The sequence below is a fragment of the Danio aesculapii genome, chromosome 17 (genome assembly GCF_903798145.1).
Source record: "Danio aesculapii chromosome 17, fDanAes4.1, whole genome shotgun sequence".
NCBI lineage: Eukaryota > Metazoa > Chordata > Actinopteri > Cypriniformes > Danionidae > Danio > Danio aesculapii.
In genome coordinates, this window is record NC_079451.1 from 46,565,118 (window position 1) to 46,581,011 (window position 15,894).

Here is a 15,894-nt window from a genome sequence, read left to right on the forward strand (position 1 = left end):
ATTAAAGGCTATTTGTTTGTGGTTTAATCCATCCTCGGGCCAGTTTTACATTCTTCTATCTATAGACCGAGACCAGAAAGGTCTCCTGAAGCTTTATTTAGCATGAAGTTCCTGCGGGCTTCAATATGCCATCGACTGAGTCTTTGGACAGTCTCCAGCCCCTCATTTCTGTTAAAAAACCCTGACATTTAGCCTAGAAATGGAACGCTGAAGTGTCAAAATGACATTTGTCTGTTTATATTATAGCAGTTATGACATGAACCTAAAATCAGCTAAACCAATCTGCTTTAATAAAACATTCATTCATTCATTCATTTTCCTCCGGCTTCGTCTCTGATTTTATTCTGATGTTCATTCCCACAGTGGAATGAACCGCCAACTATTTAAGCTTATGTTTTACGCTGTGGATGGCCTTTCAGCCGCAACCCAGTGCTGGGAAATACCCATACAGTCTCACATTAACACACACTTATACACTACAGCCAATTTAGTTTATCCAATCCACCTTTAGCGCATGTGTTTGGACTGTGGGGGAAACCGGAGCACCCAGAGGAAACCCACACCAACATGGGGAGAACATGCAAACTTCACACAGAAATGCCAACTGACCCAGCCGGGACTCAAACCAGCAACCTTCTTGCTGAAAGGCAACAGTGTTGACCACTGAGCCACGCCACCCTTTAATAAAACGGGATTATTATTATTAGCCTGTAGTTTGAATATATTATCTAAAAACAAATTTCATTTAAGACGGTCTCTTGAAATGAGCCTGGAGGTTTGACTCTTGTAACGTGATAAATCACTAATGGTGTATTTGCTATATTTTCACATTAATATTGAAGTGGAAATCAAAGGGATAGTTCACCCCAAACTGAAAATTCATCATTTACCTTTACATTTGTTTTAAACCTTTATGAGTTTCTTCCTTCTGTTGAACACAAAAGAAGATATTTTGAAGAAAGCTGAAAACCTGTAACCGTTGACTTCCATAGTGTCTGTTTTTCCAACTATAGAAGTCAGTGGTAACAGGTTTTCAGCATTCTTCAAAATATCTTCTTTTTTGTTCAACAGAAGAAAGAAGCAAATAAAGGTTTAAAACAAGTGAAGGGTGAGTTAATAGTGAGTAAATTTTCACTTTTGGGTGAACTATCCCTTTAGGGGGCAATGAAGAGTGTGCACTGGCGACATCAGCTGGACAAATGTAGGAATAACAAAAAAACCTCTTCAGTTACTTTTAAAAGTATATAATAATATCTTTAATATAAAATATAAGTCAATTCCAAAAATGAGTCTATAGACACAGGACAATATAATGTATATTAATACATTGTGTGTGTACAAATATACACTCACCAGCCACTTTATTAGGTACACCTTACTAGTACCGGATTGGACCCCCTTTTGCCTTCAGAACTGCCTTAATCCTTTATGTCACAGATTCAACAAGGTACTGGAAATATTCCTCAGAGATTTTGCTCCATATTGATAGCATCACGCAGTTGCTGCAAATTTGTTGGCTGCACATCCATGATGCGAATCTCCCGTTCTACCACATTCCAAAAGTGCTCTATTGGATTGAGCTCTGGTGACTGTGGAGGTCATTCGAGTACAGTGAACTTGTTAGCTGTGTCTTATTTCAGAGGCTGCATCCTCCAAAGAATGCATTCAAAGTGCGCTGCGTCATTGTGGCGCGACAAAGGCTGTCTCATTTCAAAGAAATTTGAAGGCTCCTACAAACGCAGCCTCCAAATGTGTCCTTCGTTTCCCAGGTAATGAAGGACACAACCGGTGGTTCCTTCTCGGCCTCGAATGTCCCAAGACTCAATGCGCGCTGATAACGGCAGGACGCTTTTGAAAGAAAACTCTGGTTTAAATATATCAATGAGGTTTACTTTACGTGGATATGTAAACACATGTAAAAAACAGTATGACATGTCTTACAAAAAAGTTATTTTATAGACAGTTTACATGTTTATGTGTATGTATGGATCAAAGGAGATATATTTCCAGCTTTTATAAACCTTGTTTTGCCTTCAGATCGCTTACAATAAGTTTTCAAGAGTTCACACTTAGATAATGCTCAACTATGAAAACAGGTTTGGCATGCTGTCCTGAGAGAGAACCCTGAGCTCGGAGATGGATGAGCCCAAGGTTCCCGCCTGGTCAATGAGCATTAGAGATACGAGATTAGGTGTTTCTCGAATGCCCCGTGCTCTGGCTAATGGGTGTTACTGATTGGTTAGGCATGTATGCGCTAGGTGCTTGTGACTGTATTACAATTCACTTATGTACATGTTTTTTTGAATGTGGGAGGAAACCGGAGGACCCGGAGAAAACCCACGCAAACACAGGGAGAACATGCAAACTCCGCGCAGGATGTGCCGACTGGTTCGAATAGGACTTGAACCTGTGGCCTTCTTGCTGCGAGGCAGCAGTGCTAACCACTGAGCCACCGTGTTGCCCGATCAAAAAAGAGGTGGGAGAAGGGAAGAATGGGGGGGGGGGGGGGGGGTCCGAAAACAGATAAGGAATGAAGTTCAGGCAGGATATATATAGTAGTTTGGGAATGCTCTGATAGGCTAGTTAATGATTAGCTGAAGTTGATCATATCACTTGCTTTTGAAATTAGTTTATGAAACTTCACTTAAAATCACTTTGAAAAAAAAAGTTATTACAAATTTTATTACCACTCATTAACAGTAGCTGTTACAGTTGACTGGTGATGAGATCTGTCCTCTGTATGCTAGATAGTCTCATTTCAAAATGCTCGGTTCGGCCTGTGTGGACTCACCTTTGAAGTCTTCATCCTTCGGAGGATACAGCCTCTGAAATGAGCCATTGTCATGTTCAAGAAACCAGTCTGAGATGATTCGCGCTTTATGACATGGTGCGTTATCCTGCTGGAAGTAGCCATCAGAAGATGGGTACACTGTGGTCATAAAGGGATGGACGTGGTCAGCAACAATACTCAGGTTGACACGATGCTCAAATTATACTAATGGGCCCAAAGTGTGCCAAGAAAACATGTACACCACACCATTACACCACCACCAGCCTGAACCGTTGATACAAGGCAGGATTGATCCATGCTTTCATGTTGTTTATGCCAAATTCTGACCTTACCATCCGAATGTTGCAGCAAAAATCGAGACTTTATCAAAGTTGGAACGTGTTGTGTGTTCAGAGATATTTGAGTCACTGTTGCCTTTCTATCAGCTGTCATCAGTCTGGCCATTCCCCTCTGACTTCTGGCATCTACGAGGTATTTGTGCCCACAGAACTGCCGCTCACTGGATATTTCCTCTTTTTCAGACCATTCTCTGTAAACCCTTGAGATGGTTGTGCGTGAAAATCCCAGTAGATCAGCAGTTTCTGAAATACTTAGACCAGCCCGTCCGACACCAACAACCATGCCACATTCAAAGTCACTTAAATCCCCTTTCTTCCCCATTCTGATGCTCGGTTTGAACTGCAGCAGATCGTCTTGACCATGTCTACATGCCTAAATGCATTAAGTTGCTGCCATGTGATTAGCTGATTAGAAATTTGCGTTAACGAGCAGTTGGACAGGTGTACCTAATAAAGTGGCCGGTAAGTGCATAAATCATATGTAAAAAAAATATTTAATTAAACAAAACTGCTTGATAATTAAGCATCTTTCACCAATTCTCATAGCAGTAATGAGAAAATTGTACAGTTTTAAATGTATAATGTCACTGCTTATTCTTACTTTATTAACAATATGTAGGGGTGTAATATGAGCCAGATATAAAGGAACTGAGCAGGCCTGCAGCAGCACATGATGCACACACATACTTTTATTAGAAAAGAACATTCTCTTTGTCATTTGGATTTGTACTTTACATCTTTACAGACATTATTGTAGTGCATTCTGTAAAAAATATTTTCTTTGGTTTTATATACAGCCGCTAGACATAAAAAAGAATACAAATGTGAGAGATATACAGTCTATTACAAAAATATTACACCTAGATAAAGTTGTTTCTCTCAGAATACTTACACCATCAATATACAGATATTTACAGTGTTACACCGAGGTCTCCAGCTCCACATCAGGCAGAAATGTTTGTGTCTCTTCCTGACTTCCAGCATCTTCCTTTACTGTGCCATTCAATTCTTTCTGACCGTCAAGCTGCTAAAGAAGATTTACTACAGTAAAATCACTTAGAGCAATGATGCATTTTAGAGTCTTTACATCACAACAATGTACAAAAAATAGAAAAGCTTTGCAATTTAGAAAACGTAGAATAAGAAAAAACTGAAACAATTGTCCATGACTATAGAACAACATTTTTACTACCCATCAAACAACTGACAGAAAAACAAAGCAAAGGTTGCATTTCCAAATTGGGACCTTTCATTTTATATTTCAACATAAAATGCACTAGTTTAACCTACTTTAAAATTTCCAACCAAGAAAATCTGTGACAATGCACCTGGATGACATTTGATAGGGTGAAAATTTAGGTGACGATAGTCTGACATTAGCAGCAATCAGATCATATGAACTAATAAATAAATATATACAGTTGAAGTCAGAATTTTTAAAATTGTTTTCTATTGGCAGTGAGAGTTTTGTATGCTGCTTATATGGTCTGAGTGCCTTGCATTTTTCCAGGATCATTCTGAGCAGCCACAGTTGAATAAATAGAAAAACAAAAGAAAGAAAACCGTCAACACTGTCAACATCATTTGTGTTGCACAACTGAGCCAGCTGATTCAGTGGTTGCCTGGCAACATAAAAAGCACAGGCAAGCAAAAATGCAGAGCATTGCGCCTCACGTTGCTATCCCAATGCTATCTCATTTTGCTTTAGTTGCTAATTCGTATGATCTCATTCGTACAATTTAGTATGATTTGCTCATCCCCCAGTAACAGTTTGGTTTAGGGCTGGAGTTTGGTGCCATGCCGTCTTTTTAAAAATCGTACAAATTAACTAGGAATTAGCCTCTAAACTGACAATACATAAAATAGTTACGCTTCCTTGTGAGATCATGCTGGCTATACACATGTGCATGACCGCACCGCTTTTTTAAGTAAATTGTTTTGCTGTTCATATGAAAACAGTATAATTTTCATAATCAGGCATTTTTTACATTTATTTTCCAAATTGTAAAAAAATTCATCCAGTGTCAAAAATAAATGTCCAAAATGTACAAAAATGTTTGTAGAAAATGATGTGGTGTAAATGCACACATGAGTTTCTTACCTTGTGCTCAGCAGTGGTTTTACAGCAAGCGCTGGGCTTAAAACAAGACTGTGCTGTTTTCAGCACAGGATATACTGTGCCCGAGGCCACGTCGTCTCCTTTTGTTGGGCCTTAAAAAATAATGAGTGAAAATATAAATGATAACATTGTATTGTGTGTGTGTGTTTATTTGTTGTTTCCAGAGTAATGATAACAACCCTAACCTAAACCCTAACATGAACCAAGTATAAACAAACTTTTTACAGCATTTATTAATCATAGTACAGCGTATTACTAATGCATTATTAAAATCCAAAGTTGTGCTTGTTAACATTAGTTATTGAGAAGTTAGAAAGAACGAACTATTAAATAATAAATAGATACTAAATATATTTATATAATAAAAATAAATAATATTAACTAGTAATTACTATATTAAATGTGTTGTTCGTTGTGTGTTCATGTTAATAAATACATAAACCAATGTATTTCAGTTAACCTATTTCCATTTATTGCTGGGGCAACATTATTTAATCTTTTAGTTTTGTATTCATATTTTTATGTCAGGTCTCTGGTAGTAATTTACAATAGGCTTTCATTTGTTATAATTAGCATGAACTATCAACAAACAATACTTCTACAGCATTCAGTGATATAATTGTTTCTATAATTTCAGCACTTTTATTTATAAAATCAAAAGTTTTATTTGTAACAAGAACATTAAATCAATATTAATGATATTAAAATAAATATATAAATATTAAAAACCATAACTATTGTTTAAAAATATGCAATTTTGAGGGAAAAGGTCTAAACTGGGAGATTTTTTTTTGTCCTATAGCAGAAACTCTGCCATTGAATAAAAGAAAAGTGAAGTACAAAAAAACGTGCTAAAGTGTGTAAAAGAAGTGTGAAAAATAAACTATAGTACATGCAAACGTGCAGTTGTATGCATTTGCATTTATAATTTTGAATTTGTGAAATCTTTATTAGCAATTATGAGGGACAAAAGGTCAGAACTGTAATATAAAGCTTTAATTACTCGTATTTTGTGAAAACTCCTACCTGTGAGGCAGCTGATAATAAGTCCAACGATCAGCGCAGTGCAGGAGCTGAGAGCGCTGTACCACATGTAGGACAGAGAATAAAACCCATGCAGACCTGTACCAGACCTGCTGAAAAACAGAGATTTCATTCTGTTACTCATTAAACACGCCATGTTTTTTCTTGGGAAGAGTATTTCTAAAGTAGCTGTTAACAGGGAATTGAACCAGATTTAGGTAAAAACCCAACAACCCAATTGGAATGGCACAAGGAGAAAGTACTGAACTACTTAAACGTATTTAATACATTATATAAAAGGCTTTTTTGGTGATGGCAGCTTAAAGACGCCTCTCATATGGAGAATGAAGTCACATGCATCACTCAGGTGTGAGTTTTTCACAGACTTCAACAGAGTGTAAGAATCTTGATGATTCTGTGGGTCTCGTCTATCAAATTTTATCTTTATTTTGTATTTTCTATTGGATTCAAGTCAGGTGATTGGCTGGGCCATTCTACAGCTTGATTTTCTTTCTCTGAAAGCATTTGAGAGTTTCCTTGGCTCTGTTTTGGATCATTATCTTGCTGAAATGTCCACCTTGATTTCATCTTCATCCTCCTGCTAATGTAGATGTTGGACTGAAGCAGCTGATATTCATTTACACTGAGGAAGGGCAGAGGCTTGTTGAAGAACTACTGAGAGATTTCAGCTGCTGTCTGGGCTTTCACTGCCTTTCTATACCTCCCTTTCTTCATGTGTTCAGTACTTTTTCCCTTTCTCATTTTATTTTCATTCATTTATTTATTTTCTTTTCAGCTTCACCACAGCGGAATGAACCGCCAACTCATCTCACACATGTTTTACGCAGCGGACAACCCATCACTGGGAAACACCCATACACTCTCATTCACTACGGCCGATTTCGTTTATTCAATTCACCTATAGCACATGTCTTCGAACTGTGGGGGGAAACCAGAGCACCCGGAGGAAACCGTTTTGTTTTCTTTGCATTTATGGAGTTCTTTGGTTGTTATCAACATCTGGTGAAAATTTCAAGTCAACAGCACCTTTAGAAATAAGTTTTCTGAGAAAAATGGTGACGTGTTCATTACTTATTTCCCCCATTACTTATTCCTTCCCAACTAAACCTCATGCTGACACTGATCTTTAATTTCACCTGTCAGCTTCTAGAACAGCAGTCGCCACTGTGATGTTTTCAGATGCATCTGGTACTTTAATAGTGGAGTTAAGCAGAGGAATCACAGGACTGGACATGCGAGACAAAAAACCTCCAATGCCAACCCAAAATGCCATGAGCAGACCCGCTGAAAGTCCTGTCACAGCTCCCTGAATGAGAAAAGAAATGGTTTATGTGAAGCTGGATGAATGAATTTATGGATTGGACTGATGGATGGAGAGAACTTACAATGCTGTTTGCACAAGGAAAAAAGATGCCGAGACAGAAGAGACCAAGCAGCGGCCCGCCGATCATCCCGAAGATACTGAGAGCAGCCTGAAAACAGAGGTGATGGATGATGTACATCCAGATTGATGATACTGCATAAAAGTGACAGGCTGATTGTTACTTTGGACACAAATTTAAAGGAAATTTCACTTTTTTTTTTCTCAGTTGCCTGTTTATGTCCTGCAATTGAGAATTGTGAGAATATTTTTTCCATGTTTCTAAAATCTTATTTCTGCTATTATGCGTAGAATCACAATTGAGACATATAAACTATTATCTATGAATTCTGACAAAAACAAAGAGCTGAGAAATTCGAATGAATCAGAATTGTAAGGCACTCAGAATCGCAAAAAAGATAGAATTACATGATGTAAATTGAGAATCCGCAAAACACACAGAATTCCAAAATGTAAACTCCAAGATGTAAAGTTATATTTTAAACAATGTTAACACCATGCAAAAAAGGTCAAATAAAAGTGTGAAGTGTAAACACAGAATTCCAAAAAAAGGTATAATTCTAATATGTAAACTAAGAAATAGGGTTGCACGATAGTGGAATTTGGTAGCAACCGATACTGAAATTTTAAAAACGTCTACTTCCCGCTAACATTTGAGCGCTGTTGAGCACGTTCTTAAACAGCGCTGATTTGCCATTGTGTTCACGTGCTCAACAGAAAGACTGTGGCTGGCCTTGAAGGTCATCAGTTCACCGAACTCACCGCTGTTCACTGAGTGTAAACACAAATACAGGGACACTGAAGCATTTTAAAAGCCACAATTCATCAGCGGATCGCTCGTATGTCAGCTTATAGACAAACCACCTGATCAGTGTGACTTTAAAACACTCCAGTGTCCCTGTATCTGTGGTTACATTCAGTAAACAGGAAATGAATGTTTTAAAAATTTCAGGGTGACAACCCTACTAAGAAATCTATAAAAATGTAAAATTCCAAGATGTACACAGAGAATTAAAAAGAGATAGAATTCCAAGATGTAAACACAGGATTCCTAAAAAGTATAATTCCATGATTAAAACAGAATTCAAAAAAGCTAAAATCCAAGATGTCAACTTAAAATTCAAAAACAAAAGGTTAAATTCCAAGATGTAAAATCACATTGAATTTTATTTTGTAAACTCAAAATAAAAAAAAGGATATTCCAAAATGTAAATTCACAATCCCCAAAAACGTAGTTCCAAAATACTCTTAAGTTATTTTTTAATTGTTAGTTCTAAACTCAGAATTCCAAAAAATGTAGAATTCAAGATCAGAATTCTAAAATAGTATGAATTCTATTTTGTAAACTCAGAATCCAAAAAATAAATAAAAGGTTGAATTCCAAAAAGTAAATTCAGAATCCCCAAAAACATAGAATTCCAAAATAATCTCTTAAGCTTTTTTATTGTTAGATGTAAACTCAGAATTAAAAAATATGTAGAATTTCAAGATGTAAACCCTGAATTTGGAAAAAGCTAGAATTCTAAGATGTAAAAACAGAATTAAAAAAGCTAGAATTCTAAGATGTAAAAACAGAATTAAAAAAGCTAGAATTCTAAGATGTAAAAACAGAATTAAAAAAGATAGAATTCCAAGATGTAAAAACAGAATTAAAAAAGATAGAATTCCAAGATGTAAACACAGAATTCCTAAAAAGTAGAATTTCAAGATGTAAACACTGAATTTGGAAAAAGCTAGAATTCTAAGATGTAAAAACAGAATTAAAAAAGATAGAATTCCAAGATGTAAACACAGAATTCCTATAAAGTAGAATTTCATGATGTAAACAAAGAATTAAAAAAATCTAAAATTCCAAAAAAAGATAGAATTCCAAGATGTAAACCAAGAAATAAAAAAAGGAATTCCAAGATGTAAAATCCAAATTCTAAATACAAATTGGACCCCAATAAAAACAGAATTTAAATTTGTAAACTCAGAATTAAAAAAAGGTGAGTTCCAAAATACTCTTAAGCTATTTTCAATTGTTAGTTCTAAACTCAAAATTCAAAAATATGTAGAATTTTAAGATGTAAACACTGAATATGGAGAAAGCTAGAACTCCAAGATGTAAACCCAGAATTTCAAAAAAAGGTTTATGTCTATGAAATAAAAGACAAATTCTAAAAAAGTTTACTCCAGGCAAACACAGTAAATGTAGAATTCCATAAAAAGATTCCAATTCCAAATTCCAGAATTCCAAGAGGCAAAATCCTAATTTTAAATAAAAAGTTAACTCCAATAAAAATACAGAGAATTTTAATTTGTAAACTCAGAATTAAAAAATATTCAGAATCCGCAAAAACAAAGAATTCCAAAATAAGCTATTTATTAATTTTTAGTTCTAAACTCACAATTCAAAAATTTGTGGAATATGTAGAACAATGTAGACTTCCAAGATCTAAACACAGGATTCCAGAAAAAGTAGAATTTAGTGGTGTAAACATAGTTTGAAAAAAGCTAAAATTCAAAGATTTAAAAAAAAAACTCAAAAAAAAAGAAAAAAAGATAGAATTCCAAGATATAAAATCCAAATTCTAAATAAAAAATAAATCCCAATAAAAAACTGAGAATTTTTATTTGTAAACTCAAAATTCTAAAAAAAAATTCCAAGATGTAAATTTAGCTATTTTTAAATTGTTAGATGTAAACTAAAAAAGAAAGAAATGCAGGATATAAAATCAGAATTGTAAAAAATCTTACCTGAAGAACTGAACTGTTCATCAAATGGACGAGATAAGCCATAGCCAAACATATAATCCCGTATGACAGAGCTGAATGAGGAATATAATCATGCATTATAAAGATGCTCTCTGAAAATGCATCTGAAATGAAGAGAGAGTCACGTCTCACCCAGCAGCTTTGACAGCAGTGTGGCTCTGGCCTCCGTCATCGAGTAATGCGGTTTGATCAGATCCACCATGGTCACCGTGGCCAATGAGTTAAAAGCTGAAGATATTGTACTGAGAGACAAAATAAGGACAGTGCATTGTTAGTTTTAACTTATATAATCGCATGCTTTTGCACCAATTGTCTATCTCTGTTCTATTCTGAATATAGTAAAACAAAACAGATCTGCGTGAACACTACTAAAGGTCCAGTGTCTGCCATTTTTTATGTAACTTAATGGTTTAATTCAGCAAGGATGCATTAAAATAATACAATTTAGTTCTACATACCTGAAAATGTAAAAATGTCAATAAATAAAATATATAAAAATAAATACAAATATAAAAAATAAATAATACATATATTATTTTTATTATATGCAAAAAAGGATCTAAATAACAGCAGTTTTACAGAATAATGGATATTATGTTTCCCTCAAACGCAACTAAAATCCTGTAAATTCTCAAAAACAAGATTCTTTTTCTCTTATTGTTCTCCAAAGCAATAGAACAATGGAACGATAGATAGAACGATAGATAGATAGATAGATAGATAGATAGATAGATAGATAGATAGATAGATAGATAGATAGATAGATAGATAGATAGATAGATAGATAGATAGATAGATAGATAGATAGATAGAACAGTAGAAAAAAAGGATAGATAGATAGATAGATAGATAGATAGATAGATAGATAGATAGATAGATAGATAGATAGATAGATAGATAGATAGATAGATAGATAGATAGATAGATATAACAGTAGAAAAAAGGATAGATAGATAGATAGATAGATAGATAGATAGATAGATAGATAGATAGATAGATAGATAGATAGATAGATAGATAGATAGATAGATAGATAGATAGAACCGTAGAAAAAAGGATAGATAGATAGATAGATAGATAGATAGATAGATAGATAGATAGATAGATAGATAGATAGATAGATAGATAGATAGATAGATAGATAGATAGATAGATAGATAGAACAGTAGAAAAAAGGATAGATAGATAGATAGATAGATAGATAGATAGATAGATAGATAGATAGATAGATAGATAGATAGATAGATAGATAGATAGATAGATAGATAGATAGATAGATAGATACAGTAGAAATAGATAGATAGAAGTAGAATAGATAGATAGATAGATAGATAGATAGATAGATAGATAGATAGATAGATAGATAGATAGATAGATAGATAGATAGAACCGTAGAAAAAAGGATAGATAGATAGATAGATAGATAGATAGATAGATAGATAGATAGATAGATAGATAGATAGATAGATAGATAGATAGATAGATAGATAGATAGAACAGTAGAAAAAAGGATAGATAGATAGATAGATAGATAGATAGATAGATAGATAGATAGATAGATAGATAGATAGATAGATAGATAGATAGATAGATAGATAGATAGATAGATAGATAGATAGATAGATAGATAGATAGATAGATAGGATAGATAGATAGATAGGTAGGTAGGTAGGTAGGTAGGTAGGTAGGTAGGTAGGTAGGTAGGTAGGTAGGTAGGTAGGTAGGTAGGTAGGTAGGTAGGTAGGTAGGTAGGTAGGTAGGTAGATTACAATTTCTTTAATCCTCCTGCCGTTACCTGAGAGATGCACTAAATAAACACGCCACAAACAATCCAGGAAGTCCAGGGAAATTCTGCAACATGTCCATAACAAAGTACAGCACCATCTGAAAGATCAAAGCATGTCATATATAAATCCTCTCTTCATATCAGGGATTAGATTAGATATGCATTCAGGTCAGCTAGGAATAGTGTAGTGTAGTGCTGCTAACCTGGTCTTTGGATGTGATGTACTGCTGCTCAACAGGGCTGTTTTGGCCATAACAGGCGAACATCACCAATCCCATCAGACAACTGAGCATTAGAGCCAGCTGAAGGCAGGGAAACACCATGTAGCAGGACCTGGAGGTGTAGTACAATAAGATAACAACTTAAAAATATATATCTTATCCCATCAATTTGAGAACTATGGTCATTTCAGTTAGAACAATATTTTTTTTGGACAAAGCTACTATAGAATTACTATAGATTTATAGTATTTAAAAACAACATCAATTAGGACTAACAAAACCCAGAAACAACTATCTAACTAATGCTGTGATGACTTTGTCATGACTTTTGTGTTTGATATTTGTGCTACAATTCCAAAATGAATGTCAAATAGTTATAAAATATAATTAATGACAAAGATGATGCCAATAATACTAACAATGATTTACATTTCTCATTATCATGCTGCCTTGAATGTGAGTTATCTGCTATATAAAGTCCTGCTGTTGCGTTATGAAAAATTTATTTATGCTTTGCATCAAACAAAAATTAAGCATTGCAGTAAGAAATATCCATTTTGCACAGTTGTTTTTATATGCATGTCAATATAATAAACAATATTGCTGCTACAAAGCAAACGAAAGATTATAATAAATCAATCTGCAATGCTGAAAGCTGCAAAGCAGTCATCAGTAACTAAATAGAAAAATAATACACATCTCAAGAAAGAATGGACAAAAGAAAGCAAGAAAAGTCTCACTTCTGTGGCTCTTGACAAGTTTTGGTTTCGGTTTGTGTCATTGTAAATGCTCTGTCTCATTATGCGCTGATTTACATTTCTCTGTGTTTGTGGAATAAAGCAGGCGAGTCAGCCGGCCCAATATATTAGTGGGGCAGAGCAGAATTCTCTCGATGACCACTGGCACAATACAGTTCTTTGTTATGAGCCGCAGTTTCGCTTTAAACTTAGTAAAGGTGAGCTTCTTTGGCGATGATGTATACAGTGTTAGATTTACATTTAGCGGACATTTGCGCTAAACATGCAGTGAGCATCGAGATTCGGGCACTCCGAAAACACTCGACTGATCTTGGCTGGCGGATCAACATTCAACACATAATCGCTGTCATCGGTGCCATTATTGTAACCTTAGGTAGGGTTTGCAAACCTGTGTACTTTTCATTCTTCACCCGTTTGCAACGAACGAACGAACAAACGAACGAACGAACGAACGAACGAACGATAGATAGATATGAACCAACATAGCGCCAATATTCTTGCAGACGTGGCAATAAGCCTCGCTCGCGGCTGTTGCCAACTGCAGGCATAAACCAGTCTTTAAATCTTGAGTCCTCCAGCCAGAGGTCTGAAAACTTGCATTTCCCCATGTTTTAGTTTAATTAATAAACGAAAGCGAGCTCGCCTGGCAGCAAGCCAGCCAGGTACCCAATTTGTTTCAGCGCATGTGCACGAACACCACTTCACATGATATCACCCAGGTCCTACTCTCAACACATAAATAAATACAAGCAAATTTTAGAATAAAGGCCTGCACTTAACACAAATCGAAAATTAATCTAAAAAAATGGACTCAAATATGTAATAGCTCGTCAGATGAGGTTTATTACTTTTTAATTCCTTTTAATGCCCTTAATTTTGGCTAATTTCATTTACTACCTTTTAAAACCCCGCGGACACCCTGGAAGTATTCAGCGTTTCTGCCAAAGAAAAGCCAGTCTAAGCAAAATGCTAGCAGGCGTTTGTAGCTCGCTCACGCTCCGCCTCTTTGCCCTTGTTTGGTATCCCCCGGCGCGAACAAAATAGTTGGCCACGCCTACTTTTAGCTTCTTTGGCGTACTTCAGAAACCTATGGGTGACGTCACGGATGCTACATCTATATCTTTTACAGTTTATGGTTTCGGCAGGCATTTAGACCTGTCCATTTCCCAATCAGATAGCTATCTGATCAGAAAAAACGCATGAAATGACCAGATGTAAACAGCCAAAGTACACATGAAATCAAAACTAGCCATATTGATTTTGTTAGCTCACATTGCTAGTTTTGTGGTGAACAATTCGTCTGTGCATGTCATTAAGAAAAGAAAATTGCTTGTGCTTGTAATCTTTAATTGAAAGTCTGAGGTATTAGGCGGGGCTAACATACTTAAGCACACCCCTCTAGCTGTCAGTTTTGACAACAATCAGAAATATTGAGGAGGAGGGGTCTGTTAGGTTGTAATAACTCTCCCCAAACCCTTTTCCAGATCTTTCTGAATCAAATGCCTACTTAACAACAACATCCAATCAGCTCTCAGTTGAAAAAACAAGCCACGCCCACTATTTTCCCATTTAATATTCTGTTTTTCTAGGACAAGCAAGGCAAGGCAAGGCAAGGCAAGTTTATTTATATAGCACATTTCATACACAGTGGCAATTCAAAGTGCTTTACATAAACAGGAATAAAAGAAACAAGTATAAGAGAAATAAAAACAAATGATAGAAATGGTAAAAATAAAAATAAAATAAAATAAAAGCTGATAAAATGTGTTATAAAAGAATTAAAAAGAAGAGAAAAACATAGTAGTTCGATCTGTCGGACGTAGCACAGTGCTCAATCAGTAAAGGCACAGCTAAACAGATGTGTTTTCAGTCTTGATTTGAACGTGCCTAATGTTGGAGCTCATTTGATCATTTCTGGAAGCTGATTCCAGCAGTGAGGGGCGTAGTAGCTGAAAGCTGATTCACCCTGCTTTGACTGAACTCTTGGAATTTCTAGTTTATTTGATCCTAAAGATCTGAGTGATCTGTTAGGTTTGTATTCAGTGAGCATATCTATAATGTATTGAGGTCCTAGGCCATTTAGTGATTTATAGACCAGTAATAATACTTTAAAATCTATTCTGAATGTAACTGGGAGCCAGTGTAAAGACCTGAGGACAGGTGTGATGTGCTCTGATTTCCTGGTTCTGGTCAGAATTCTGGCCGCAGCCAGAATTCTGGCCACAAGCGTCACAATACAAAAAAAAACTGGTTGTAGCTTCCAGTTCATGCAGACTTTAAGCTGAATTCCAGAATTTTGTGTGACCTACAGCATTTTAAGGGTCAGTTTTGGCTGAAATGAGCACTTACATGACCGCTTCTCTCTCTGTTCGAGAGCTGAGGTAGCGCTGAACCTGAGCCTGGTTTACTCCATACAGAGACAGCATGAGAAACACTCCTCCAACAGCCAACGTCCAGAACGTGTGTCTCACCGTCGGGTCAGGATTCAGGCTGATCACACAGAGAGAGAGAATCAATACAGTACCAATCATGAGTCTGCTCAGTTCAGCTGATGCCTATGCAAGACTAAACTATGGGATTAACCCTTGTGTATTGTTCAAATTGACTACCCTTTCGTTATGTTGGTGGCTACTTTTGCCCCATTGACTTCCATTATAATGACATTTTTTTAATAGTAAAGCCTTGACTGCATATAATCA

The 15,894-nt window shown here is 35.7% G+C and overlaps 1 protein-coding gene across 3 annotated transcripts in view; it reads right to left on the bottom strand.

Annotated features, from left to right (window-relative positions):
- Window positions 1–3,798: 3,798 nt before the first annotated feature.
- The window catches only part of slc5a6b (solute carrier family 5 member 6), a 25,463-nt gene continuing 13,367 nt past the window's right edge, over window positions 3,799–15,894 (bottom strand). The window contains exons 7-16 of one of the 3 annotated variants that reach the window (XM_056477466.1): window positions 15,545–15,685; window positions 12,420–12,549; window positions 12,226–12,314; window positions 10,563–10,672; window positions 10,413–10,483; window positions 7,678–7,764; window positions 7,429–7,598; window positions 6,275–6,381; window positions 5,231–5,340; window positions 3,799–4,156 (exon numbers count right to left, since the gene is read on the bottom strand). In XM_056477466.1, coding sequence (XP_056333441.1) covers window positions 4,049–4,156; window positions 5,231–5,340; window positions 6,275–6,381; window positions 7,429–7,598; window positions 7,678–7,764; window positions 10,413–10,483; window positions 10,563–10,672; window positions 12,226–12,314; window positions 12,420–12,549; window positions 15,545–15,685 — 1,123 coding nt within the window. In that variant the 3' untranslated portion in view covers window positions 3,799–4,048. Of the gene's footprint in view, window positions 4,157–5,230; window positions 5,341–6,274; window positions 6,385–7,428; window positions 7,599–7,677; window positions 7,765–10,412; window positions 10,484–10,562; window positions 10,673–12,225; window positions 12,315–12,419; window positions 12,550–15,544; window positions 15,686–15,894 lie in introns of all 3 variants that reach the window. The other 2 variants (XM_056477465.1, XM_056477464.1) reach the window with 2 other exon arrangements.